This window comes from Anabas testudineus, chromosome 9, assembly GCF_900324465.2.
Source record: "Anabas testudineus chromosome 9, fAnaTes1.2, whole genome shotgun sequence".
NCBI lineage: Eukaryota > Metazoa > Chordata > Actinopteri > Anabantiformes > Anabantidae > Anabas > Anabas testudineus.
The window spans coordinates 6,749,847-6,777,295 of record NC_046618.1 but is presented as its reverse complement, the minus strand read 5'-3'; the positions used below and the strand labels follow the sequence as shown (position 1 = coordinate 6,777,295).

Here is a 27,449-nt window from a genome sequence, read left to right as displayed (position 1 = left end):
TAAAGATTCACTGTATGGTCTCCATACATGTTTTACAAAAGGCCTGTCTTTACATAATTTGGACAGAATCCAAATTAATGTTAAAATTAATGCTCACTAAGTAAAAAGTTTTTAACAGGTTATGTGATTTAGGATCCATGGTAGCAGCAGAGAACAACACATAAAAGCCATTTCATCAACTTGAAAATATAATGATGTGTGACCTAATGTGCTTGGCAATTGTTCTATATGGCTCTTATATGTGAGTAAATTTTGAGTGGACAACCTGGTGGCTTGTCAAAAACTCATGAGGAAAGAGTAGTAATGTAAGAGAGACTGAACCTCAGGTTTCAGAAGACTCTGCTCTTTTTATGGATTATGTCACGATATTTGACCTACTTATTTAGCCCAGTGACCGTTGCTTCACTACAAAACTGAGGCACTGTAGAAACTACAGCTTTTTACATGCTCAATATAATACGTATTGTAAATTCTCCCTTCTGCCTAATGTTCTTGGTGTATTGTACGTTATGACAGATATGCAAATATTTATCAGGCTGACGGGTTGCATAAAACTGTGAATGGAAAAATCACGCTTGGTCCAACTCATGAATGATCAGTGATGTTAACATGGTCATCCCACATGTTTATGCGACAGACTAGTTTGATATCAGCAGTGATCACTCTCTAAATGTTGTCCCGGCCTTGTCAGATCTTATTTGGACTGTTATTTGGCACTACTTTTCACCCACGTCACTTTTGAACACGTCTTTTTGACATGGAGCAGAGCCATGTTAATGCAGGGATATTAGTCTGCAGTTTGCAGCCAATGGACTTTGAAGAACAAGGTGTCTTCTGTAGCTGTGTATTTAGGTTCAGGTCTGATAGCTTTAATGACCAATGTCCTGGGTTAAAGAACAACCTGGGGAATGACTGGAATGGCACCCTGGCTCAAGTAGATCATAGCTCATTTCTTTACTGTTTATGGAATTACTGATGACAGCAGGGACATCCAACTTTAACACTGTTACTATACAGCTGTACCCTAGTGCCTGGCATTAGAGAGGAAGAAAAATAGATCACATAGATATCCCAATTAAAGAAATTGTGGTACAAATGATGTCATCACAGAATGTGCTTTAGCCCGTCAGAAGTTCTGTTTGGTACTTTCGTAAAGGTAGAAATTGGAAAGACAGTAGTGCCAAAATACTAACTTATCTATACCAAGGACATGTGTTTCACTAGTGTTTGATATCCTATTCAGGGTACTTTGGTACACTTGATAAATTTTATCACTCAACTACTGTCTCATCAAGTTGTATTTCATGTGCTTGATGAGGTATATCTTATCGTAAATAAAAATAAAATAATAGAATCATTCTCTTGTATGTAAGTATGATTCCAAGTGAACAAGATTCTTGCCTTGCCTTCATCAAATCTGATTGCTGACATCTTTGTTTATTTTATGTAACCAACAAACAAAATACGCACATCAAAACTGATCCATGATTAATAACTTTTGTTCCTAATCAAATCCATCTTTGCTTTTCATTGAAAAAAATCTCACGTAATGAACAGGATCCAAGTGAAAGCCATTAACCTAAAACTCCTACGGCTCAAATTTACATGACAAAATTCTATGTGTTGTTTTCCATCATTGTGTTTCAATGAAGCATTTGTGTTTGCTTGACCTTACTATAAATATTAACGCTGCTGTAAATATAACATTTTCCATTTAGACCAGCAAGTTACTCTACTAATGAATTCAAAACCCTTTGACATTTAAAGTCACAAAGCATATTTATTAGTTTTTTTGTATGTGTGTATGTTTCTATATTGACAGTGGGTGACAGATAATATCAGAAAATGTGGTCTTAATTTGACTTCAGAACATAGCCAGTGCGCTAGAAAGCTGAACCTGCACTTGCACCAACTACCTACCTACCTGCAGCGGCAAGAAAAAGTATGGGAAATGTTGTTGTTTTCTGCATTAATTTGTTATAAAACATGATCTGATCTTTATCTAAGTCAAGAGTAATAACAAATATAATTTGCCTAAAATAATAACACCAAATAAATCAGAATTTTCATGTCTTTATTGAGAACAACCACAAAAACCTCATGCTAGTGGAAAAACTATGGAATTAGTTAGCAGCAATGACCTCAACCAGGAGCTTCCTGTAGCTGTGAATCAGACCTGCAAATGCTCTTTGGCAAACTTCAATGATGCCTTCTGTCTCTTGGGGTTGTTTTTTACCTCATTGATGAGTTTTTGTTGTGTACTTGGGGTCATTTTGACTCGCTTCCCACTTCTTGGTAGAGTAATCACAGTCCCAAAGTGTCTCCATTTGTAGACCGTTTGTCTACTGTAGACTGGTGAATTTTTAAAGTCTCTGGAATCACTTTGTAACCCTTTCCAGCTTTAGGTGAATCATCAATTCTTCGTAATCGTAGAGCCTCTGAAAGCTCATTTTGGCAAGGCATTGTTCACGTAAGCGTGTTCTTCTTGTGCAGAGCAAACTTGAGTTTGAGTGTTTTTTGTCAGTCAAAGTAGCTCTAGTCCAAACCTACTATGATGTTTTTATGGTTGCTCTCAATAAGGACATGAAAGATTTTACTTTTTATGTGTTATTATTTTAGGCACATTATATTTGTTAATACTCAATATAATACGTATTGTATGACTTTGATGAAGACCAGATCACATTTTATTACAAATGAATGTAGAAAATCACAAAATTACAAAAGGTTCACATATTTTTTCTTGCCTATCTATTTTTCTAATAATAATCTTTTAATCTAACAAAATGGTACATTACACAGTAAAAAGCAAATATTGTAACTCATGTAATGTTGTGAAATAAAATAAATAAAAAAAGTGTCAGATTTAACAGGTTGATAAACATCAATGAGGAAGTGCCAGGCACGCTGTGGAGTTTGTATTAGTAAGTGGTATACACGATACACATACTGCAAATGTTGTGATGTGATGGAACAAAATGATTTACCTGTGATTGTGGTCATTCCTGTTCTTAGTAGTGGTTATACAAGTATACAACAAATGTATAGTAGAAGTAGTAGTCCTATATTTTAAATTATTAAAGTTAACTTAGCAAAGGTACTATGGTACAAACCCTTTCGAACTGTAATGCTGTATATATCAAACCAATGGAAGTTATATTAGTAAGAAATGGAATATAAAGACCTGAATAAATGCATCATATCGATCGAAACTTTTTCTTTAGTTTTCTTTTAAATGCTATGTAGTTATATATTGCATTGTTTCAATAAGCTTCTGCAATGTCACAACATTTCTTCCTGTCCAGGTTTGCATTCATTTTTCACCAAGATCTTATAGATATTGATGAGAGATCATAGCACTGCCCCCACAGGCTTGTAAGGTATATTCTAGGCATGATGGGTGCATCACTTTACCCAACTTTTCCACAACCACAGGATGTGTCTTCTGACATGGTAGTTTAAAAAATAAGTAGCTACTCACTGCATCATTTAGGGTTAAATAACTTGTTGGCAGATGAAACATAATCATCCATGCAGTAATTATCCAATGGAGACTCTTACATATTTGCTTATTTCAATCAAGGTGGTGACTTTTTTTTTTTTTGGATGGGCAGTGTAGAATATTGTAGAATTCAATAAATATACATTTACCCCTCCACAATGCTTTTTTTTTTTATGGTTGCTTTCTTTTTCAAACAGTGTACAGTAGCTTCTCATAGTTCTGTCTAGTCTTTCATAAGTGTAATATATTTTTTCACACAAATATTCATACTAAGACATTGGACATTGAGCATGGTGTTTGATCCAGAGTGACGTCCTTAACTTTCGTATTAAGTATTTTCAACAATTCATCCCAGCAGGAAGCAAATGTAGATTTGATTTTCCATTTACTGTCTCTGTGGTCAATTTTCTAAGAAAAATAAAGCTCGCAAAACAATTCTTATATGCTTTCTTTGTCAAAATAGTAGTTAATCAATTGCCGGAAGGCTTTGGCTCTCAATGTAAAAAACAGAAGTGGAATCATTGCTTTGAAGGAAGACCTACTTGCTCCATTTGCCTCCATGTTTTGATTACTTTTCCATGTGTGAAGAGGAAGTCCTTGACTGAACAAGGGAAGCTATCCACGCAGGGCAGTTTGACCACACCAGTGTTATTCATTACAACTCTACTGGCACAAGGATGATTTAGTAATCTAAAAGTTCAAAGTTGAATGATTAAATTATCTGGAGAAAGCACAGTTTATTCCAGTGCGGAAAAACTCAACTTTACCAAAACTGTTACCTGGTCCTCCTGAGTGGCTCTTCAGCTACAGTATTGTAGTTCACAAGCTGGACAAGACAAAAGCTGGAGGTGGAAAAAGAATAATAAAGGATGGGAGCCAAGTGGGTAGTTGTGGTGAGCTAAAACTGCAAGCTAAAGCATATCTCCAAATCACAGAGCCCAGAGGTTGGAAGAGGAATCCTCCTTGTGTTATTGTTTCCCATGTTCTTCCATGCCCAGTAATATTTTCCAGATTATGGCTGCTCCTTGCCCTTACTCTAACCAAGGACCTCAGTTACACTGTAGAAGACCAAGGGAACCACAAAATGGGCATTGCTTTTTCCACTGAACGTGAGATAATGTGGTGACTTTGTTCAGATGCCAAACTAGAGATAATTTACATTTTTTACAGGTCACTTTTATAAAGAACCAAAGTCTGCTTGAGACCTCATATCACTGAACTCTAGTAAATTAGCTGTTAGCAGAGAAATTGTGATATTCTTGTATAGTTTATGGGATTTCACAGTGTGCAGTGCTGTAATGTGATTTCATGTTTTAAAGTCAATGAGTATATACCTTTTAGTAAAAATTTGTAAGGGTCTACTACAGGTCTTATAGCATGGAGAAGTCTGGCTACAAATGTTTACTGCTGTAACCTAAACATGGCTTAACTAGAGCAGTGAGGCATTTCCTGTACCACATTAGAAAATGAGACAAGCTTAATAACCCTACACTTCTGAACAAACACATGTGTACACTTAGTATCCTCTCAGGCAGGCTGCTTAGAGAAGCCAGTGATGAGCTCATAATTTGGCAGAATGTCTGCTGGCTCTGTGTACTGTATGATTAGAGTTTAACAGATGAACAGTGAAGCACTTCTACTTGTACTTCTTTCTGTATGTGCTTTGGAAGTTTATCTTGTAAACGCTTATGAACATACAGACTCTAGTCTTTTAGTTCTTCCAGTTATTCAGTTGCAGCTGTGATGAAAGAGATGACTCTGGTTTGGTTAGAACAGCTGAACTGAATAGAGACAAAGTGTAATTTCTGTAACTACCACAGGAATTGATCACTGTACACCACTTGAATCAAAGCCATGAAAACGTATCCTGGTCACCCCTCACATTCTTTAGAGTGAGACATACCGTGAAACTGGAGTCAGCTGTGAAGTGTGTACTGTTCGCTCTTGAAAAGCTCCGTGTGCTACTGGTTTCCAGTAGATAAATGTGTCCAGTGCACACTTTAGAGTGTCAAGTGTTTATTTTTTTAACTGGCAGAACACTTGGTCTTAATTATTGTCCATTCAGCAGATCGCTGTAAATGTCATGCCATTGCTGAGGACCTGATGCTGGGACATAAAATTCTTCCTGAAACTACTCAAAAGTTATATTCATCAGGCACCATTGATCAAATGAAACATTTTATTAGTTTCCTTTTGCAAAATTGGCAGCCAGTGTTGCCTGGGAACAATAGAGTGCCTGTCAATTGAATTGTCTCATAAGTCAAACTTTGCTGTTCCTGCAGTGCAATGCAGCAGATTTCATTTCCAGGAGCACTGCTCTTGAACCCCTGTCTGGATTATCTTAAGGTAGCAGTTTGTTGAGTAGTCACTCAAAAGCTTTATTGTTCTGCACATTTAGAGCGTTGCTTTAGTCAGACACATAATCAAAACTAAGCTCTCATTTGCATGTTTTTTATTGCAGATGTACTTGGAAGAAAATGAGGTATATTAATTACCTGGTTGCTCAGAAATAGAAAAAATACGTAGTCTAATGTTGCCTTAAAGATTATTGTAAATATAGAGGACTACGGTTGTATTACAGTAGTTTCAGTTTGTTCATTTACATTTACATTCAGATTGACATTTAACCCAGTGGAGGTCCACCTATTGCAAATGTAATTAAATAGACATAGTTTAGAAAAGCTCACATTTGTATGCGAGATCCTATTTATTTAATCCCATTCACAGGCAAGATGTAGATTGGTTCAAGAGCACTTCTGTTTCTAAAGCTTTGAGCTTTGTTGTTACTTGCAGCATTTGGTCAAGGTCAAAGAAACATAGCGAGCTTGATTCACTTCACACAGCATCTATTCTATTAAATCAATTATTGCTATTGTGCTGTTCTTGCCTAAAGTGATCACATATGGGACTATGGGTCTGTGAATCTTCGCTTTATATGCTCTCCAGCCACCCCCTTTGCAACATGCTTTCCATTTCATTTGATTTCATTTCCATTCCACAACATAATTATTTAATGATTAAGTTTGCTGCAAAAACGTAATGCCGTTTGTAAATGAGTTGCATAGAAACATAAGACAAACAAAGCTGTGAAGCTGTAATTGCTTGTTCAGAAACTCTAAAAACACATTTTCAGTTTTTAATTATGCCTTATTGTGTGTATCTAAAAATGTTTAGGATTTTTGAATGCGATCTACAATAGTGTGTAAATTTTAGGGGCTTATATATTTCCTGAAGCCACTTTGTTACCTCTCTGTCTAAATGCCTGAAAGTGAAAGAGAGCGTCAGTGTTATACCTTCCATGTATTTTAAGCCAGTACTTTGTCTTGACAGTTTTGCCATTACTCCGTCAGCTATTTCCACTGGCCAGGTGATGCATTGGCAGTAAAAGGCCAAGGCCTTAGACAGACACTATTACACAAGTCTGTCTCTCCACTCAGCATGCCCAGATGATGTACACTGTGTAGTTATAGTGCTGGGTCTTATGTCAACATATTAACTTAATGTTTACTTTAGTTTTATTGTGAGTGTGATTAGATTTGAGGGCAGTCTTGCCAATGTAAAAAATATGTTGGTAGAAATCATTGTTCAGAGTGAAATGCATCACATTCTTGCTATTCTTTTGACATACAACAGTGTCTATAATTGTTTTTAATGGTCCCATTTGCTGTGCACCAAATTTGTCCCATGGACCACAGTAGCTAACCTTTCAGCTAGAAAGGGCTGTATGTAAGTTTTCCTTTCGTGACTACAATGTTGTAAGAGTTGAGTTGTAAGAGCTCCCCTGTCCTTGAAGCTACCAACGGGGTCCCACTTTTCAGATCTAAACCTCAGCCGTGAACAATGAAGCCAGAGAACTTATGGAAAAGCCATCTCCATTGAGACAGATTTTATTGCTTTCCAAGCTTGCTGTCCCCTATGAGGTCATTTTGGTGGAATGTCCCCTAGAGGAAAGTAAAAGCCAGGTCAGAGTACTTGACCTGTTTGTTTCGAGTACACCTAACACACCTAAATCTTTCCATTTCTTTAAACATACAGAAAAGTAGCTTGAATTTCTTCACTGTCTGCCTCATTGGAGCAAGACCTGGTACTAACTAGCATGGTGCTTGCAAAAGATCAGGGCTTGAGTCAGCACCAGTGGTTTACCTAGAAAAAGGCTGTAGAAGATGTAGTATAGAGCAGGGCTCCACTGCAAAAGTAAAAAGGGATGGAACAGTGTTTTAAACCTTGGCTAAAAACGGTTCCGTGTGATGTTTTACTGATTTATATAACTCTGCCAAGTTTCATGATTCTCTGTGAAATATAAGAGTTTGGCCTTGTGCTAATCTACTTTGCTATAATGCCATTCAGATTACACATTTGCACAGATTAGTACTGGGCAAATGTCACTGCCACTGGCACCATGCAGCTAAGGTTTTGGTGGTTTAACTGAGATTCTGTGTTTTTTTTGTTTGTTTTTTTTAATTCGGAAACAAAAAGACAAAAAGTGCATAAAGGTTATGTCCAAACATCTATATTCTGTTGTAGACCTTAGTAAACTCCTTTTCAGGAGAAATAGAAAGCTGGAGATCAGGGTCTATTAAACTGATTTTGAAAATGATTTAACTGGACAAAGTTGGAACAGGACTGTTTGGCTCTTTCAGTTGATTTACCTGAAGCTAGCTTTGTTTTATAATGTTCACTTACCTCCAATTGCATGTCTAGGATTAACAGTCCACGTCGCCCATGTCTTTCCATCCACAATCTCTCCAAAACACCTGTTTTGTCAATTAGGCACAAATGTCACTCAAAATAAATGGTGCAAGCTTCTGGCTAGTTCCCTTGTTTGTGTTGGTATAAGATCATGCAACACTTGGTATTCCTGCAAGATTTCTGAGGTTGTAACAGTATTTATTCTCATTTTGCTCAAGAGCCTAAGTACTGTTACTGACGAAGCTCAGCAGTCTGAATTAACCACATGTTGGCTGGTGTTGATTGAGGTTACTTAACTAAACAGCTCTGGACTGTGTGCTTCTGTATGTGTAACTTATATTTTAAGCAGCATTTGTCTGAAAATCACAGTTTTATGTCCAGACACATCATCTACAGTATACAAATTGTCCTTCAGCTTTCTGAAGAATGTAACACTATCACTGGCAAACACTGCCTGTAGACATTGTTTAACACAGCTCAACACATGCAAAGTTTCTGCAGCATTTATATTATGCCAACAATAGTATTTGGTAGCTATTGGAAGATAAAGTGTTCCAAAGTCTGTACAGTGTGTAAGTGTGAAAAAATACAGTATTGAATCAAGATTGTAGATTTTCTGTTGATATGTAAAAGTATATTAGATTATTTGTTTGTTATTTTATTTATCTTATATAGTGTCTTACAGGATTCTCAATTAACTTGGGGGGGCTATGAACTGCATATTTGCTTCCTGTTGGGGTGAGAAAAATATCACCTTTTTGAGTCCTCACTAGTTTGTACCCCACCATTAGGGGTCCCACAGTGCAAAGTGTTTATGTTTTTAGTCAGATGATAATGTGCCATTTACTGCTGAAAAAAGCAGTTTTCAAGTGGTATTCTGATGAGCTGCTCTTATTTTACCATGTGCTGATAAAAAGTTCTAGGTGCACGTTATATTAACTGGTAAAAAAATGTTAAATTCCAAGAGTGTGTTGTTTAATTATCCACAGCTGTCTTTCATTTATCACTCTTTTTTTAATTGTTCCTCTCTGCGGTTACTTGCCACTTCACTCTCGCAACAATAACGGCAAAGTCATTACAGTTTGTTGCTGTGGACTGTAGTAATTCATGCAACAGCCTTTAACTGTTATGTCTTGGGCATTTGTTGGAGCTAAATTTAAGTGTGTATTGGATTTCAAGAAACATGAAATGGTGAGTGCTGAGAGGAAAGCAAGAGAGCACACAGTAGCCATGCACCACAGGTTGTCCGATGGCATTGACTGTGATGGATGGCTGTCAAACCCCTACAGTGCCAGCCCATTTCCTGGGGTCACACTGCTGGAGGTTATGTCTCTCTGCAAGTCAGCCACCAGCACTCTCACTTCCAGGATGAAAAACTCTGATCTAATACATCCTGGACAGTTTTGTAATGATGTGGAACCAAAGCAGATAATGTGAATGTTGGACTGGTAATAACTAAATGATGCTTCTGCCAAAACAAACGGTTCTCATAGCGTGGGATACTGTCTTTTGATTTCCTCCAAGATTCCTGCTAAAAAATATATTACAGTGACTAAGTCTTAGAAGTGGTGCATGTCTTTATTGGACTCCTTTTTAACTTCACTGTAGAGGCCCATTCTTTTCCTATGAGGTAATTCTGTGTTTGTAGTTATATGGGGGGTGTAGCCAGTGATGTCACCCTACAATTTGTTAACTTCACAGGTTTCTTGATGATTTTCGGAGTGTCTGACTTCTTATCTGAGGCTGGAAATGACCAGTTACAGCTACAACTGTTTCTACTTAACTAGAGGTTTCTTTTTGTCTTTTTAAGATTTATTTTCCAGGCCTTTCCAAAACTATACCATTATAACAACCTTTTTATATTGTTAAAAATGTGCATCTTGATGATGAGAGATGAGTTTTTAAACTTCTTTCAGTTCCAAACCAAAGTCAGTGTGTTGGAGGATCTGGAGTTCCAGAGCTGTTCTTGGCTTTCCCTGTGCCTCTGTGTTGCAAAGATATTTATGACTATGATATTTCCATCTCATCCCACTCCAGGCGTTAGGACTGTTGTACTTTACTTTGCCATGTCAAAGGTAATTTGTGTATTGAAGCTGATGTTGGCATAGAGAGACTGATCTGGCTAAATTCCACGAATTTGAGAACAGATGTCAAAAACATTTCAAACAAACAACTTGAACTTTAATCACACAACCGTGTGATTACAGACATAGGCTGTGAGGGAATCTGGCTGAAAATGGGCAACACAAAGTGTGGATTGGTCTCTTAGTTTTCAATTTCATAATTCCTCTAGGCTTTGGTTACATGGTTACATTTTTTAAAAGCTTTACATATGTATATATGGAATATATGTTTAATTATGTTTTTATGTATTTTTAAAAAGTTTTTGCCCTTTTACCTAGCAAGTTGTCATTGATTTAATACTTCAGAGGAAGCAGCTCTACTACCAAACATTGTTTCATTTGAACTTTTGTCGTAGCTTATAACTTACAGTCTCCACAGTGGTATTTTTGTAGATGACTACTTTGTTGTTACTGTTTCTAGCTTTGGCGTTAGAAAATACTTCTTGACCACTTATTTTGCAGCATGGGGTTGTGTCTTAGAGCAATTATGTGAGCAGGATTGACATTTACCTGTCCAACTGAACAGTAAATCTCAGCAGAGTGATTGGTGAACAACTGTGGGTCTGACAAATGGAGGCTTTAGTCTCATTAAGGGAGCAGGGACAAAATGAGGTGTGCAAATGTGCTTGCCCTGCCAAATGTTTAGCATGGTCTTAGTGGGGCATTGTGTACACTTTCTAGTGCAATGTGTGGCCCATGGAGACAGTGGAAAGAAACTGTAAAAGTGACACAATATAATCTACTGTAGGGGTGAGTGGGGGGCATCTATCATCTATCATCGATGTAAGATCTGAGAACCTGAGTGGACGTAGGATTTCTTTAGTTCCAAAGACTCGAACAGAGTGAGCCGTTCTCTGCTGTAAAACCATCCGTTTCAGTCACATTCTCCCACTTTCATTATTGAATCTAACATTTCAAGTCAATAAGTGTGTCAATAAGTCAAGTTTAGAACTTTTACTTCTGAATCCAGCTCTTTAGTTTTTAAAACAAGTAGCTATTGGAAAATAAAGTTTGCCAAATTCAGTAGGTTGTCTGCAGGCTATTACTTTTCTCTTCGATGACTTTTAATTTAGGCAACGTTTTTCAGCTCTCTTTTTTTTTTTATGGGAGTGAAAGAAACATGCAAGTCCTTAGAAACTTTTCTCTTTTGATAAGCTAAGTGTAATACCCTTTCCTTTAGGTCAGCAACATCATATCTTATACTTTTTTATTTCTTGGCAGATTAAGTTGTGAGCACTTTCTGTTCAGTTTAATGTTTTGCAACTTATAAGCAATTGCTGTCAGTTTGGCAGCATATCAGCTCTCCCTCATAAATTCTTCAGAAATTACCTTTTCAAGTTATTTTTGCTATTTATACTGAATATATTTGGTGTAAACTTGGATAAACCTGCATTAACTAGGCAAACGGTGGAGCTCTGCCCTTGTTTTACTCATTTGTTCCCACTATTGGCCATTACTTCATAGTATTTATGTGCTTTGTCTTAAGCCAGTATTCCTTACAGACAGATGATGAAAAGATGATAAATGATAGACAGGATAATACAAAGATACGAAGAAGGACAGCAATTCAGATCATAGATTTTGATCCAATTTCCATTTTACACATCCAGCAGACACAAAGGATCATTAATATTCTTTTGCACTACAACATTGTAGTTACTAAATTATGCATGATGAGCTCAATATTTGCACTGCTATTGCTACCAGTATGCTATTTTATTTTAATTTGCTTGGACTTTTTCTTTAAATGCTTATATAATAGTTTGATTTGACACTGGAAAGACATTTCATTGGAAAAAATGTGAAACGTGAGGAGAAAGAAAAACTGGCATCTCTAATGCCTGAGCTGATGTGAATGATATTAACTGCAGAACCAAACCCAAAACAGTAGCTTTGAGATTTTCTATGGACTACAACCAGCAAATTGTGCGGATCCCTCTTTTTTCAGTATTTCTACCTCTTTCCACCCGTAGCAACAACGTGTTAGGATTTTAAGTCTTTTTCCCCTCTCATCTGCAGTCCCACAGAGTCCTGGTAGGAAGCAGGACTTGGCTGGAGAACTGGTAAGCAGGATGGATGGAACTACTGTGGTAAGCATTGTGGTAATGAAGTCAGTGTCTGGCCCACATTAAAACTCAACCAGGCACATGAACTCACACAACAGCTGCATTGCAGCCAACATGTTTAGAACACATGTTGTTGGAAGTGTTATCTTAGATACTGACAAGATGGTGCTTTGTGTGCACGTTTGTGTGCGTTTACTGCAAGAAGGAAGGAAGATTACAGTTGTTTGGCAGAGTGATGTCCCAACGATGATATCATTGGTTGCATATTCTATACAGAGGCAAGAAGTTCAAAACGTCTTGATGTTTTTGGCAAGCGGTTCACTTACATGTGCAGGGTAGCTTACAACAATGATGTCAAGACGTATACCACACAGTGTGCTTGTTTTTAATAGGCTCATTGAAAGAGGGATCGCTTTGAGGCCACTACTTCATTTAAACAGTGCTGTATTTCATTTTGCTACAGGCCTTTTTTAATGCATAGCTCCATGAGCTCATTCACACTGTGCTCCAGATATCAGCCGCTATGTGTGAATATAAACACATCTTTAACAAATCATTTAACGGCACAAATGCAATATTTTAAAGTACTTCAAATTATCAAATTACAGTGTGCTGTGTCTGCACACTTAACTTTGTTTTTCCACTCGTTTAGTTTTTTAAAAGATTTTCATACAGTATATGTATAATTCACTGCTACCATGGCAACGAGTAAATATTACCATCACATCCTTTTCATTTGTGCACAAGTAATTTCCAGCAGGGCATAGGGTAATGCTCTGGGTGGGAACATAGTGCATATGCACAATACGTTGATTATCACATTTATTGGTATTATAGCCATATGAATAAGAGGAATTTAATATGTCATCTGGAAAATACACATTTATACATTTGTCTCCACCTGGAGTGCTGTACCGACAAAGTGTGTGCTGGAAAATGACATTAATAATTTTAAACATGTTTCCTTTGTATTCATGTAAAGTCACAGTGTGCAGCCTCATCCTGTATGAATTAATAAGTAGGCAGGTTGGTTGGACTGGTCCAACCATTCCTAAAAGCTTACTTTAACGCAGACATTGTACTGAAGAAGTATAACACTAAAAACTCAATGATGAAAACGTTCCCATATTTTCTGCAGCACATTCTGCAAAACTACTCTTTTGACCTTGGTCATGAAGTCCTGGCCAACTCTCTTCATCCCCCACTACACTTTTACCATTAGTTCTCAGTCACTACATCATTGTATTACTCAGTCTCCCCACACTGTGTTACAGACAGCAGAGTTATGTCCGTCTGAAGCTGCAGCATTACTCATGTTACTCATGTTCATTACTGATTTGGATGCCAGTTGAAAAGTTTCTTTTCAGTGACTTTTCTCCTGTTTGAACAAAGTGGACAAAATCTAAGCTAATATAAAGTTGATAACATTTTGTCATGATGATGAGTGATACAGTACCTACACATATCAGTGATTCTGTTCTTTGACAGCAGATTTGAGTAAAGTCACATTTCCAAACTTAGCTGCAACATGCTGCAGTATCGTTTGCAAATTGCTAAACTTGTCTTCAAAAACTATTACCAACATTAAACAATAACATTTAAAGTCACAGTAACTAATCTTATGGACATTTGTTAGCAGCACAATAATATTGACCTATAACAACACATTAACATATACAGTAGTTACACTGTAGATGTTTTCACCATCTAGCATTTAACTATTGGATGCTGACAAAGTAGCACATTTATCATACCTTATTAGAGACTAAAACAAAATAGTAATGTTGCAGGCCAAAACACTGAGCTGAAAGACACTAAACCAATATAAAGCTGAATGTAACATGTAACACTGAATTTAAAATATGTTTTATATCATTTTATCATATGTATTACAAGAGTTAAGAGAAATAATTATCGGTGAATTTGACAGATTTCAAGGAAATACATTTCTGATAAAAATACATTAAATGTGAGAATGTAGACAAAGTACAATGTTTTCAACCCTTCTGACCTTGCAGGTTTATTTTGGTAATGACGGCTGTACTGTGAGCTCCAATGCACATACAGTGTTTGTCATAAAATGTGATTTGATCTTCATCTAAGTCAAGAGTATTAACAAATATATAATATTTTGCCAATACTCATGTGCAGTGTCAATGTGCTCTTTGGCAAACTTCAGGGGTGCAGCAATGTTAGATGTTACCCAGTTCCAGTGATGCCTTCAAATGTTTAGATGTCACTCTGGTCTTGTTTCTTTACCTCATTGGTGAGTGTTTGTTGTGCTCTTGTGGTCATTGTGACTAGTCTCCCACTATTTGGTAGAGTAGTCACAGTTCCAAAGTGTCTCCATTTGTAGACTAATTTGTGTACTGTGTGTGGTGAAAAATGAGTCTTGGACATCACTTTGTAGCCCTTTCCAGCTTCATGTAAATCAACAATTCTTAATTGTATATCCTCTGAAAACTCTTTTGGTGAGTTAGATTTTGGTCAGTCAAAGTAGCTCTTATGCTAATACTGGACTCCAGTCAGCTTTTTGGAGGTTATTATTCCAAGGGTTCACATACTTTTTCCACTATCACTATAAGGTTATTATGGTTGTTCTCAATAAAGACATAAAAGATCAGAATTTATATGTTATTATTTTAGGCACATTATATTTGTTAATACTCCTGACTCAGATAAAGATCAGATTACATTTTATGATATATTAATTGAGAAAATGATGACATTTCAAAAGGTCTGCATACTTTTTCTTGCCACTGTTATTAACAGGCAGCAGTGATCCTCTCATTACTGAAAGGAGTACACTAACTCCCCATTTCTTCTAACATCCTGGCTGTGTAAAACAGTAGGGAAGATGTTACTAGTAGCCATCCCCCAGCCTTAAGCATTCATTCTCACTGATACTGTGTTTTATTGAAAAGAGGAAAATACCGCCAGTCTGCCTTACAGTATACTACACATGCTGGAGGGAAAATTACAGAGCTTTTTTAAACCTCAATGAATGAGCAGCCTCCAGTATAGTCCTGCTGGTTTCCTGAAAAATAATGCTTGTTTTCTTTCCCTTTTAATGCTATTTGTTGCCGCAGCTAGTGTATTTACATGTTTTTGTCCTAATGAGTCTGCTTCTTTAGTTATTGCCCATGGTTTGGAGATACTAAAGACACAGCACAGATTGTTTGAATTAGTTTCCATCTACCATAGCTAACTATCATTGTGCTTAATGACCTTTTTTTTTACAAATGCAGTTTCTATGTTTGGTACTTCATCATTTGGAAATGAATCTTTGCCACGTAGAATTTGGAAACAGCCATAAGTTAGCTGACCAAGTCTCAGGAATATCAACTGTTCTTTCACAATCACCAGTAATTCCTAACATCCAGAGTAAGCTAATGACAACATCACAGAAAAAGCACAAAGCAAAACAACTCCAGGCAACCACCGCACACAACAGTGAAGGATCAACAAACACACTTTCTCTGTGCTGCTCTGGTCAGCAGTCTTTGACCGCTCTCCATTAGTCATAGCAGGGAAGTAAACAATAAGACAACTTAGTGCAGTATTACAGAAGCGTATCTAGGTTATATGTCTCATGTAAACATTGTAATTTAATTCATGTCGCTATAAATCATAATCAGCCTACATTAAAGTGTGCGCAGGTTGGACCTCAGCTAGAGTCAACAAGTCGGTAGGTTTAACAAGAGGCAAAGATAATAAACTATAATGTTACCCTGACATTAATGAAGTGACAATCATGTCACACACAGCTATTTTTATAACTGTAGCAATGAACTGAGCAATTGGTTGTTTTGCATCTGTTTCAATGACATTTATCAGATGATCACACCTCTACAGAGCTGCTCTGAGTTTGGCTTTGGTTAATGCTAACCTCTACAGTAGAGGTCCACCGACATACTGTGGATACTGAATATCTTATTTCAGTGCGGACTGAATGTTGTATAACTGGGAACAAACTGATTTAGGTATTTTATTATAACACATGGCCACAAAAGACATAAGTGAAATGTAAGTACAGTGACTCTTGACTTAGATGAAGATCAGATCTCATTTTATGACAAATTAATGCAGAAAAACCATAATATTCACATACTTTTTCTTGCCACCGTATGTTAATAGCACCTGGTTCTCTGTGTAAAAAAAATGGTCGACACTGTCTGTGTTGTAAAGATTGTAAAGAAAACAGATTTATTAATATTACATAACGCGGTATGCATGAAAAGATCCAATTTTTGTATAACATTACATTTGAAATACAGTAGTGTAGAATTTTCCTGAACTATTTTAAAGAAAACCTCAGAGCAATCAGGGGTGTCAGAGGATGTCTTGACTGGGTCACTGAAATATCCAGAACAGGGCTGAATGTTGAAGTCCATTTATATAAAGGAAAAGCTGTATAACGTTGTTTGTGTTTTTCTCCTCAGGTCTGAAAACCAGCAGTGCAGTGAGTGTCAGTGATGGCTGTGGTGGAAGCATGAGATTTAGATCTAGTGATAAGTTTTAGAATCTGCTCCATCTACTGAGCAGCTGGGGTATTACCAGAGAGAACTAATAGATTTAAGAGAGCGTCTGCTTCAGTTTTAATTATTTCACCTCATACGAACAGAGCAGTCTTGTACCAATGAAAGCTAGTGGTGGTCAACAGGGACACATAACTGGCACTAGTTTATTTATTACAGAGAAGGAAATATGCAAGATATACTGAAGGTCTAAGTCAAATTGAACAGGGGGAGGAAATAATCTGAGGCAGGTTAGCATCTGCTCAGGGTTTTTACATTACTCGTTCATGTTGTTGCCAAATGGCTGTCTCTTTAGTCAATAATGTTTCGGGCAATACTGAAAAATGCTGTTTTAAAGATGTTGGGTTAAGTTCGACAACTTATTACTATAACACAATCCCAAAGTGTTGTCCATTTTATTTATATATACACTTGACATTTACACCAAAAGAGAAATATTTGAGTTGAGCAAACATTTTACTGCAGTCTCACATCTGTACATGCATGGCACATGCTTGATAACCTTTATAAACACCACGTATTCCAAATGTTGAAATGAGATTATTAAAATCTTGTACATAGCAGTATGAACCAGCACCACTCAAAACACATTTAGCACAGTACATTTAGCACCTTTTAGACAACCATGTGATAAAAATGTTATAAAACAGTACAAAAACACAATAGATGAAACATTGTCACTGGCTAGATAGCTCCAAACCACTGTTACAATGTGCCACTGAAGGTTTGTTAAAACCGTAATGGCAGCAGATTCGTATTAGCTCATACCTTCTGTGACAGGACGTTGTTTAAACCAGTGATCTGTTCACATGATTTAAATAAATTAAAATAATAGGGGAACACATTGTACAATTTCACAACTGTGAAAAGGTTTGTATTTCAAAATAAAGGCACCAAACATATTTTCATATGAGAATACATGTCTCAAAATGATATAGTCAACATGTGAAACCAACTTACAAAGAAAGATAGCAGAACATAAAAAAATAATCTGGTAGTTCCTGATGGATACTCTATACTAACTTCAGTGCTTGGTGTGTTACAATTTTTGGCATTCTGCATTTTCAGATACTGAAAAATGCTCTGAGCATTTTCTGCAAATAAAGCATACGGTTGGAAAATAAGTGAACAAATATTTAGTTTGTCCAACATTTTTGTCAGTTCAGATGTGTTCAATGAAGTAGGTTCTTCTCTATAATTAATTCAATAAATCCTGCTGAAGGTATTTATTTTCTTCTCTTATAGGACTTTTTCCTTCTGTGACATGGTCACAGAATGAGATACACATCTTCATGAAATACATTTACTGGACTTGCCCTACATGGCCTAGTGTGTCCAAGGCACAAAGTTTTGGGGAATTGTCCTTTTTGGGTGAAGCATCCACAGGCCACTCTGGGCAAAGTCAACTGTCAAGTAGCACAGAGGCTCAGTAGGGATATGCTGAAATGGAGATGTAAATTATGAAGATGCTCTGGTAGGTAATGCGGCCCTGAAGCGAGATGGTGGTGGCCTGCACCTTGAGCCGCACTAGTCCTGGTTTGTCTAGAGCCCGCAGGGTGAAGATGATGCCTCTGCCTGCCTCATCTCTGATACCAAACACCTGCCCTATCACACCCGTCTCTGATCCTTGCTCAAGTATGGTAAAAGTAGTACGTGTTTGCAGGACACCTGACTCCGAGAAAGCCGAGAGTCGTACCACATTGTGATTAGCTGGAATGCCAGAGGGAAGAGTGAGCAGCTTGTACTGCAGGAGCAGAGGAGAGCCTCCAGTGGCGCAGTCCAGAGAGCAGGGCCTGTAGCAGGTCCTATTAAAAATTCAACAATAAAGAGAAAAGTGTCAGAGTAGCATAAAGTTATGTTAAGGAATAATAATTAAAAAAAAAGATACTCAGTATCTACAGATGCCGAAGCACAGTATCTGATGTATCTAAACACTATACAATAGTTTAGTTGTACAGTTTACCCAGGGCTTCCTCCACTCTGATAGGATGCAGGGCAGGGCGTATCCAGGCACTGATATCCTCCCCTGGTATTAAAACACATCTGATTGTGTCCACACTGGATGCCTTGTTCTCTACACTCATCAATGTCTAATGGTACACAGGATAAGAACTCAGCTGTAATCATTTAAATGAAAGGTGAATTTTACTGATGAAACCAGGAAACAGTTGAACGAGACTCTACCTTGACAGTTCCTGCCATTGGGTAAGAGCTGGTAACCTGGAGGGCAGAGGCACTGGAAGCTGCCCATGGTGTTTCGGCACTCATGCTGGCACGGCTTCTTGAGTAGACATTCGTCCACATCTGTGCAAAAAATAATGATGATCAAGATGCAAATGTGAGACTGTACATGGAAATATCACGTTGACGTCCTCCCTTCTGATGAACTCACCAATACATGTGCCATCTCTGTTGGTGTAACCCACAGGACAACTCTGTCTGGTAATGCGGGATACTCCATGAGAACGAGAAAGGATTGGTCTGCCTAGAGAGGACACCAGCTGTGGACGAAGTCTCGCCCTGACTCTGGTCCCATTGGTGAAGGTTTGCCCTCTCTCCAGCCCTGCACAGGAACGCCCATCCCCGAGCAACACAGTACCAGGAGGGCACAGGCATCTAAAGCTGCCCGGCACATTACGGCATTGGTAGGCACAAGGATTTGGTGTCTGCAGGCATTCATCAATGTCTTAAAAGAAAAACAAAACTCAAGTTAGTTCTAATGTATGATCTTAATTAAAGCAGTGTTTGAAAATAATATCCAAGAGACCTACCCAGACATGGGAGGCCCACTCCCTGCGATCTGTAACCTCGAGGACATACACAACCATAGCCTCCAATTGTGTTCTGACAGATCTGAGTGTAACGACACATGTGACTTCCATCTTGGCACTCATCAATATCTGGAAAAATATGTAGTTAACGGTGACATTTAAGCTGGAACACCTGTGATACCCAAGTATAATTACAAAAATACTGAAGAGTTGCTTTATGGAATACTCAGTGTTAAATACACTAGACACCGTTTTCCTTTGCAACTGAATCTATGAACCCTTCACGGTTCCTAAATATAGCAATGACTTGTTTGGTTTGTATGGTTGTACAGTGGTGCCCAAAATCTTGTGAACACTTTACAGTTTTCTCTGTTATTTGCACCAATATGGCCTAATTCAGTATCTGATTTCACAGTTAAAACTAATTAGATACAATTGACTTATTAATCATGTAGCAAAAGCAAAAGTGAACCTGTAGGAAAATCTGTTAATTTCATTGATTATGATCAGTTGGTTGACAGTGAGGTTATAATGCCCCGCCTTATTTAAATAAATAAAGGAATAAGCCTATTTTTGTCTCATTTCTTGTATTTGGATCCCTTTATCTAGCTGTAGGACTAGTATTAGGAGTGGAAATCTGATCACATTTTAGGTGACATTTATGTAAAAATGTATATGATATAAATTCAGCGCATGTAGAAAGTATTCAGACCCCTTTCACTTTTGTTGCAATTTTGTGAGCTGACATTGCAGCTTGACTCTACAATAAAACTTCTTCCTCTTGAGAAAGATGGAGGCCACTGTGATCTTATGATCCTTCATTACATCAGATCTGTGCCCTGCAGGCAGCTTCTTTGACTTCATGGTTTTTGGTTTCTGATACAGTAATCATTACCCGCTGTAAAACCTATAGATAGGTGTGTGCTTTTCCAAATCATGTCCAATAATTGTAATTTACCACAAGTAGACTCCAATCAAGGTGTAGAAACATCTCAACGATGATCAAGAGAAATTGGAGGCACTTCAGCTAGTATGCAAATGTTGTTGCAAAGGGGTCTGATCACTTAAGCCAATGTGATACTTCAAATTTTCCTTTTTCCTACATTTGCAATAATTTCTAAAACCTTTTCATTATAAGGTACTCAAGGTAGATTAATAATGGAAAATATAAATACATTTGAAAAAGACTGTAGTATCAGGCTGCAACATAAAAAGGTCTCAATATCTTCTGAATGCGCTGTAGAGAAGAATCACAATCTTTCAACCACCATATGTATTTGTATGTATTTGTGTAGCATATGATAATGAGTACACTTAGCACCCACTAGAAAAAAAGTGGAAAAGAAATTTAGCATGACAGCCACTAACCCACACAGGCTCCATTCTCTGCTTTGGTCATGCCAGCTGGACAGCTGTCAAAACACTGATATCCTCCCTCGGTGTTACGGCACTGCTGGTGAGCCGGGCACACATTTCTGATGCACTCATTGATATCTGAAAAAGTGTTGATAACAGAGCGGTTATTATCTCAAGTAATTATTACCTTGTTCATAAGGTATTCCAGTTACAGTATACACATATTCTGCTGGGCCTTAGGGGACTGCTAAACCATATCTTGGTGGAACTTGAGTTGAAAATGTAAGTGATAACCTTTTTGTAAGCTTTCTAAGCTCTCTTTAACCTGTGCAAGTCTAAATAATGAGGTGACTGACCAATGCACCGATGTCCCGACAACTGGTATCCTGGGTGGCAGATACAGCGATAGGAGCCCAGTGTATTGAGACACTGATGCTGACATGGGGAGAGAGCAGACTCCTGGCACTCATCCACATCTGAAAAATACAAATGACAGCTGACTCAATTAATCTACTGTGGACATCCAGTATGTAATATACTGTATAATCCTTCAAATGTGACATTTCTTTATTATTACAGATGCAAATATAAAATATAATTGTATGGCATTTAATTATTGTTGACCTGGATCAACATCTCAGCAGGGACTTGCCTTCACAGCTGGTTCCTGTGATACTGGGCTTAAATCCTGCTCCACACTTGGCCTGGCAGCGATATGTGCCCACTGTGTTGACACACTGCTGGTTGTAGTGGCACATGTGTGCTCCCTGGGAACACTCATCAATATCTGCATAGTATGAAAGGAAACAGAGAGGTGATTTAAGTGACGCAAAGGACACAGAAGAAGAAGAGCACTTAAATGGTTTAGTTTTTAGTTTAATTCCTTTACGACAAGGACATGACCCTTGTTTATGTGGTAATTAATGACAAAACCTCCAGCAAACAAGCAGTTTTTCCTCTCACCTTGACATGTGTTGGTCTCTGTGGAGATGGTGAAGCCAGAGGGACATGTGCAGGAAAAGCCTCCCATTATATTGTTACAAGAATGGGAGCAGGGAGACTGGAGTGTGCACTCATCTTCATCTAATAAAAACATTTAATCGTAGTTATAAAACTGAACATCTTTAACTGTACCAAAGATAATTGATGGCAAAAGATAAATTAAGCACAAAAGAAGAAGGAAGCAGCATACCAGCACAGTACGAGGCTGGATCAAGAGTGAAACCTTTAGGGCATGTGTCTCCATAACCGTCTGCAAACAGAGTTCAGTCAGTGCCGGCTGTTTCAACATTCACATGATTTATCATAGTTTTAAATCTTTGTTATTTTTTCCCCAGACCTGGTATGAGGAGGCTGGCAGTAATATGGAAGTCCAAAGCGAGAGTGAACATATTGTAGACACTGTTCATCCCAGTGACCTTGAGCAGCTGGAGCAGAGGGCCCTGGCGCTCCTCCTGGCCCTCGTAAATAATGGTGTGATTGCAGCGCAGAACCATGGGGTTTCCTCCTCTCTGGTGGGTCTGTGATGACCACGAGTACAGCTGCCCTTGACCTGTCTGCACGTATGACTCATCAAACTCCTGCTGGACACGTAAGAAAACAGGTCAGAGAAATTAAGCTTAAGTATATCACATTCTCTGGTGAGATATGTTCAAGGCGTTTCAGTGTAAAAGTGGTGAACTCACCTGTAGGTTCAAATGAGATGAAGTTAATGATGGAGGCACGAATCCATTAATTACAATGTCTATTAGCAAAACTCCTTCAGAATCCAGACCTCTGGCAACATGGGTCAAACGAAGAATCTCCCCTGATTAAAATGCAAAACAGTACAATGGCTCATTTGCAAGCTCACGGGGAAAAGGTAATTCATCTATAAACCCATAAACCTCAGTTGTAGTGGTGCCATCTGCTGGTTGTTTTCTAAGTTAAAAAAATACCAACGTGAGAGTCATCAGTGCTCGTAAATCAAACCATTTTTGTCTTTTTCAGAGGGTGTTGTGTGTTTTACATATTGTAAATCACTTCACAGCAAATTAGAGATTTCTGATCTTGGGTTATGTAATGTAAATAAAACTGGATTTGAACATACCAGTCTCAAACTCCACCTGAGACTCCTGTCTGAATTGACCCTGCGTGAAGGAGTAGCCATTTCTGGCTGCACCATTCTGCAGCACAGTAGTCCAGTAGATGGGAGTGAACACAGACACCAGCACCCGCAGCAAAGGACCTACAAGAAACACAGTTGTTGGCATCTTACAGAAACACAGAATTACAGTACGCTCTACACCATAACTACCATATGCTAGTAATTACCTTTTTGAATTTTTGATGACAATAATAAATAACTTGAATGAATGTACATTTTTTAATAAAAAAAAAAGTATATTTTTTCCATTAAAAGAAAAACTATGTTTTCATTAAATTTGTTGCATTTACAAAGTTGCTTCCTCTCAACCCATAGTGTAAACCTTTTTAAATGATGAGTAAACTATGTTTAACTAAAAGTTTAGCGTCCACTACATCTTGTAGTGCAGCACCCACAGTTCTGGACGATTACTTTATGCACACTAGTGTCCAACCAAAGATTATCTCACTATAATAAGCAATTAACTTCTGTAAGTACCTTTCTCTTTATACAGTTGTATGACATTATCAGCCCAGGTGATATCATGTGTGATCACTCACCAATACTGGGAGGGATGTTGTCCAGGTGGGCCTGCAAAGTGCTGCTCCCCTCTTCAACATTGTCTGTAATATTGGCCTCCAGGAAGGACACACCAAACTCTCTGTCGTTCACCATGCCGATGAGGCTGCCCCTGGTCTTACGAGGAGCCTCTCCTTCACCAAAACAGACAAATATATAATTTACATTCACTCAAACATTTTGTAATTACTAAGAGACGTTTTTGAGAGATACATATATATATATATATATATATATATATATATATATATATATATATATATAAATATAAATTGCTGTATTCTTCGTTTACTGCAAAAAAAAGCTGTACGCTTGTGGAAATTATAAGAATTGTTCTCAAAGATCATTTACAGAGGGGTTGACAAATTAAAGGAAAAACTTGGGTAAACAACAGTCATACCTGGACAGAGACCAGCCTGACATTTCCTAGAGTCGATGCTGGGGCCGCTACATGATCGGCCACCATTAGCTGGTTCTGGGTTGTTGCATAATCTGAGTCGTTCTTGGAAACCTTGTCCACAAGTGCTACTACATGGACCCCATTCCTCCCAATTAGAGTAACCTCCATTGACTGTGTTAGAGAGAGAGGAGAAGGAAAATGTGTAGTTTTGAGGCCAGATTTAAAAAAAAAAAAAAAAAAAACTGATCAAAGGAACATGAGACCACTTGCAATATTAACTTGCATTGAAGATTTGACAAAGTAAGATGAGGGGAAAACTGTTTTTTTAATATCATATAAATTGAAGCACAGAACTCACTCTGAACTTTGAGAGTAATGGTCCTTTCAGCTGTTCCAGCTTCACTCTCAGCCACACACTGATAATCTCCTTGATCTGCAGCCTGTAGGGCAAACAGAAAGTTTTGGCGTAATTGGCACCAATATCCTTTCACAGAGCTGCAAAGCCTCAGTGCTTTAGATCACCTGTATTTTTATGGTAATAGAAAGCTGACATTATGGCCAAAACACCCTGACATTTTCTAGGTGGGCAGTTGAAACTTTATTCCATTGAGCTGTCATAACAAATATTATTGGGCCAGGGAGAAGAAATTTCACATTAGAGCACTCTGTGGGAAGGACAGTCATCTGTCTGTGAGAAAGTCTCAGCTGCAGGCTTTGCAATTACAGCAGCAGTTAGAGACCTAACAAGGTTACAGTCTTAGGAAATTGGGGCAGAGTCTGGGAACATCCAGCTCTCTGTTCATCTCTTGCCTCTGTTGCTAATGCTGTTAGCCTCTCTGACAGAACTGAATCTGATTTAGGTGAAGCAGGACGCTGCAGGACAGTCACACACTGTTCTCCACTCAAGGGCACTGCAGATGAAGCTTAGGATGAACACTGCTCCTTTGTTCTCTTAAGACAAGAACGTTTATTGATGTACAGTAACTAGCTCGCTCAAGGAGCCCTAATCCTTCAAACCTCAATGACTTAGTTAAAGAAAACTTGTCTGGAGACAGGGTCACTGCAGTATATTTTAGGAAGCAAAGTAAACTTTGTATTTACAGTGATGCTGTAAATGATCAAGGATCCATTGTGAAGTGCTTGCATTCGCGGGGAGCGGAGTAAGGGTTTTCCATCTTTGAGCCAGCGGAGAACAGGGCTGGGGTCTCCATGAACTGGACAGTCAAGCATAGCAGGGCCTCCCTGGATGACTGTCAGAGACATCTGGGCCTCGCCTTTCAACACTGGAGGCTCTGGAGACACAGCACACATTTAAATCGAGTCATCATTATCGCCTGTTGAAAGTTAGATCCTTGAGAAATGCTCACCTCTGACGTGAACAAATGCGAGTGCTCGGATGGAGCCCACACTGTTTTCTGCTGTGCACACGTAGGTTCCAGCATCACTTGTCGTCACGTTGTCGATGATGATGGAGCTCCTGCCAGCCTCATCTACTGTGGCACCTTAAATGTTTTTCAGTCAGTGCATAACATGATTCACTTTCAACTCACAGTATTGCAATATATTAAACTTAACATTAAAATAGTAACGTTACAGTGATCATTTCATTTTTGTCACAGTGCTGTGCAGCTTTCTTGACAAAAGAAGCGGATACCTGGATATGGACTGTTGTTGGCAGCCCAAGAGATCACAGGAGAAGGTGTTCCCTGAGCATGACAGGACAAAGCCAAACTCTGTCCTTTGTTCAGGGTTACGTCAGCTGGCAGCTCCTTGAATGCCGGCCTCATATTGATGGAGAGGCGAATGTCTTGTCTCACAGAGCCTGCTTTGTTGGTGGCCACACATGTGAACACACCAGCATCTCCTGGCTGTGTGAGAAAGCAGTCACAACGGGCAGTTACACTACCTACACTTGAACCAAGATGTTGTTCATAATGCAATGAAGGATGTGTGTTGTACCTCAGCTCTCTCAATGATCAGCTCTCCTGACCGCAGGACCGTGAATTTGCCTGGAAGGTTGGGGACAATGGTACCATCCTTTTCCCACGATACTCTAGGTTCTGGCGAACCCTGAGCAGCACATGGCAGTAGCGCCTGAAATCCTTGAATTACTGATAGTTCTGTCTGCGCAGGAGGAATCATGGGCGGGACTGAAATATAACATCGTTAGTTTTAGGAAACCGACGACAAAAAATGTAGGGAACACTGTAGTTTAGGGAACATTTGATGACCCTCAACTCACCTTGAATAACTAGCCTCATATCATGGCTGGCCCTTCCAGCAAGATTTTTGGCAGTACATGTGTAAAGGCCTGCGTCACTGCGCTGGGTCGAAGGAATTGCCAGAGTTCCATTGGCAAAGATGTTTCTATGAGCGCCGTCAACCACAGGCCTCCTCTCTTTCTGCCAAGTAACTTGAGGTTGAGGCTGCCCATCAGCTACACACTCCAGACTGACTGGCTGGCCTAGCACTGCAGTGTACTCCACACGAGGTACACTCAGCACCGGTGGAACTGGTGAAACATGCAGTGAACTGGTATTACTTCACTAATGAGTAGTTCTTTGACTATTAGGAGCAAGCTGTGGAAATATTACCATGGAACTGGGTGGTTTTGTTTTTTTTTTTGCATATGCCTCTGTGTATTGACTCTAAAGAACAAATGAAATCACTTCTTTCTTTGATATTATATATTTGAGTTTTTGTTTTTACTTTTATTGTAACTCAGCTGCTATAACACCTGAATTTCCCCCTCGGAGGATCAATAAAGTAGTAGTAGTATCTGTGACGTCACAAATCACTTCCTTACCTTGAAGGACTAGTACAGTCCTGCCCACAGCTACACCAGCTTCATTCTTTGCCACACACTGGTAGGTGCCTGCATCACCAAGTGTGACACGAGAGAACTTCAGAGCTCCATTTGAGAGCACAGCCAGCCTGTGACCTGTGAGTAAATAATAAAATCACTTGAATGTGAGTAATGGATCATGTCTCGTATATCACAGTGGATGATAAAATAATGTTTCTAATCAACTTTAATAAATTTAGTAAATGTTTTTCCATGAATGTGAGAGATGCTAAATCAAGTATCAGTAACTGAACCCAAAGTACAATGAGTTCATAAAAGTAGTTGTGGTAGTATTTTATGTAGTGTTACCTGCTGCTATGGGAACTCCCTCTCGTTGCCAGGTAATACTTGGTCTGGGAAAGCCTTGAGCCTCACAGGGAAGAACTGTCCCATGATGCAACACCACCTGCACTTCCTCTGCCATTGGCCTGATCTGTGGAGGCTCTAAGTGGACA

The 27,449-nt window shown here is 38.5% G+C and overlaps 1 protein-coding gene across 1 annotated transcript in view; it reads right to left on the bottom strand.

The window, feature by feature from the left end:
* Window positions 1-17,154: 17,154 nt before the first annotated feature.
* hmcn2 (hemicentin 2) overlaps window positions 17,155-27,449 on the bottom strand; it is a 41,906-nt gene continuing 31,611 nt past the window's right edge. The window contains exons 59-81 of the mRNA XM_026343291.1: window positions 27,304-27,438; window positions 26,956-27,090; window positions 26,392-26,661; window positions 26,109-26,299; window positions 25,804-26,017; window positions 25,517-25,651; window positions 25,251-25,441; window positions 24,508-24,589; window positions 24,150-24,320; window positions 23,731-23,883; window positions 23,135-23,272; window positions 22,731-22,852; window positions 22,385-22,625; window positions 22,238-22,297; window positions 22,009-22,128; window positions 21,698-21,832; window positions 21,402-21,521; window positions 21,058-21,183; window positions 19,690-19,818; window positions 19,311-19,604; window positions 19,103-19,222; window positions 18,882-19,008; window positions 17,155-18,723 (exon numbers count right to left, since the gene is read on the bottom strand). Coding sequence (XP_026199076.1) covers window positions 18,345-18,723; window positions 18,882-19,008; window positions 19,103-19,222; window positions 19,311-19,604; window positions 19,690-19,818; window positions 21,058-21,183; window positions 21,402-21,521; window positions 21,698-21,832; window positions 22,009-22,128; window positions 22,238-22,297; window positions 22,385-22,625; window positions 22,731-22,852; window positions 23,135-23,272; window positions 23,731-23,883; window positions 24,150-24,320; window positions 24,508-24,589; window positions 25,251-25,441; window positions 25,517-25,651; window positions 25,804-26,017; window positions 26,109-26,299; window positions 26,392-26,661; window positions 26,956-27,090; window positions 27,304-27,438 — 3,788 coding nt within the window. The 3' untranslated portion in view covers window positions 17,155-18,344. The remainder of the gene's footprint in view (window positions 18,724-18,881; window positions 19,009-19,102; window positions 19,223-19,310; window positions 19,605-19,689; window positions 19,819-21,057; window positions 21,184-21,401; window positions 21,522-21,697; window positions 21,833-22,008; window positions 22,129-22,237; window positions 22,298-22,384; window positions 22,626-22,730; window positions 22,853-23,134; window positions 23,273-23,730; window positions 23,884-24,149; window positions 24,321-24,507; window positions 24,590-25,250; window positions 25,442-25,516; window positions 25,652-25,803; window positions 26,018-26,108; window positions 26,300-26,391; window positions 26,662-26,955; window positions 27,091-27,303; window positions 27,439-27,449) is intronic.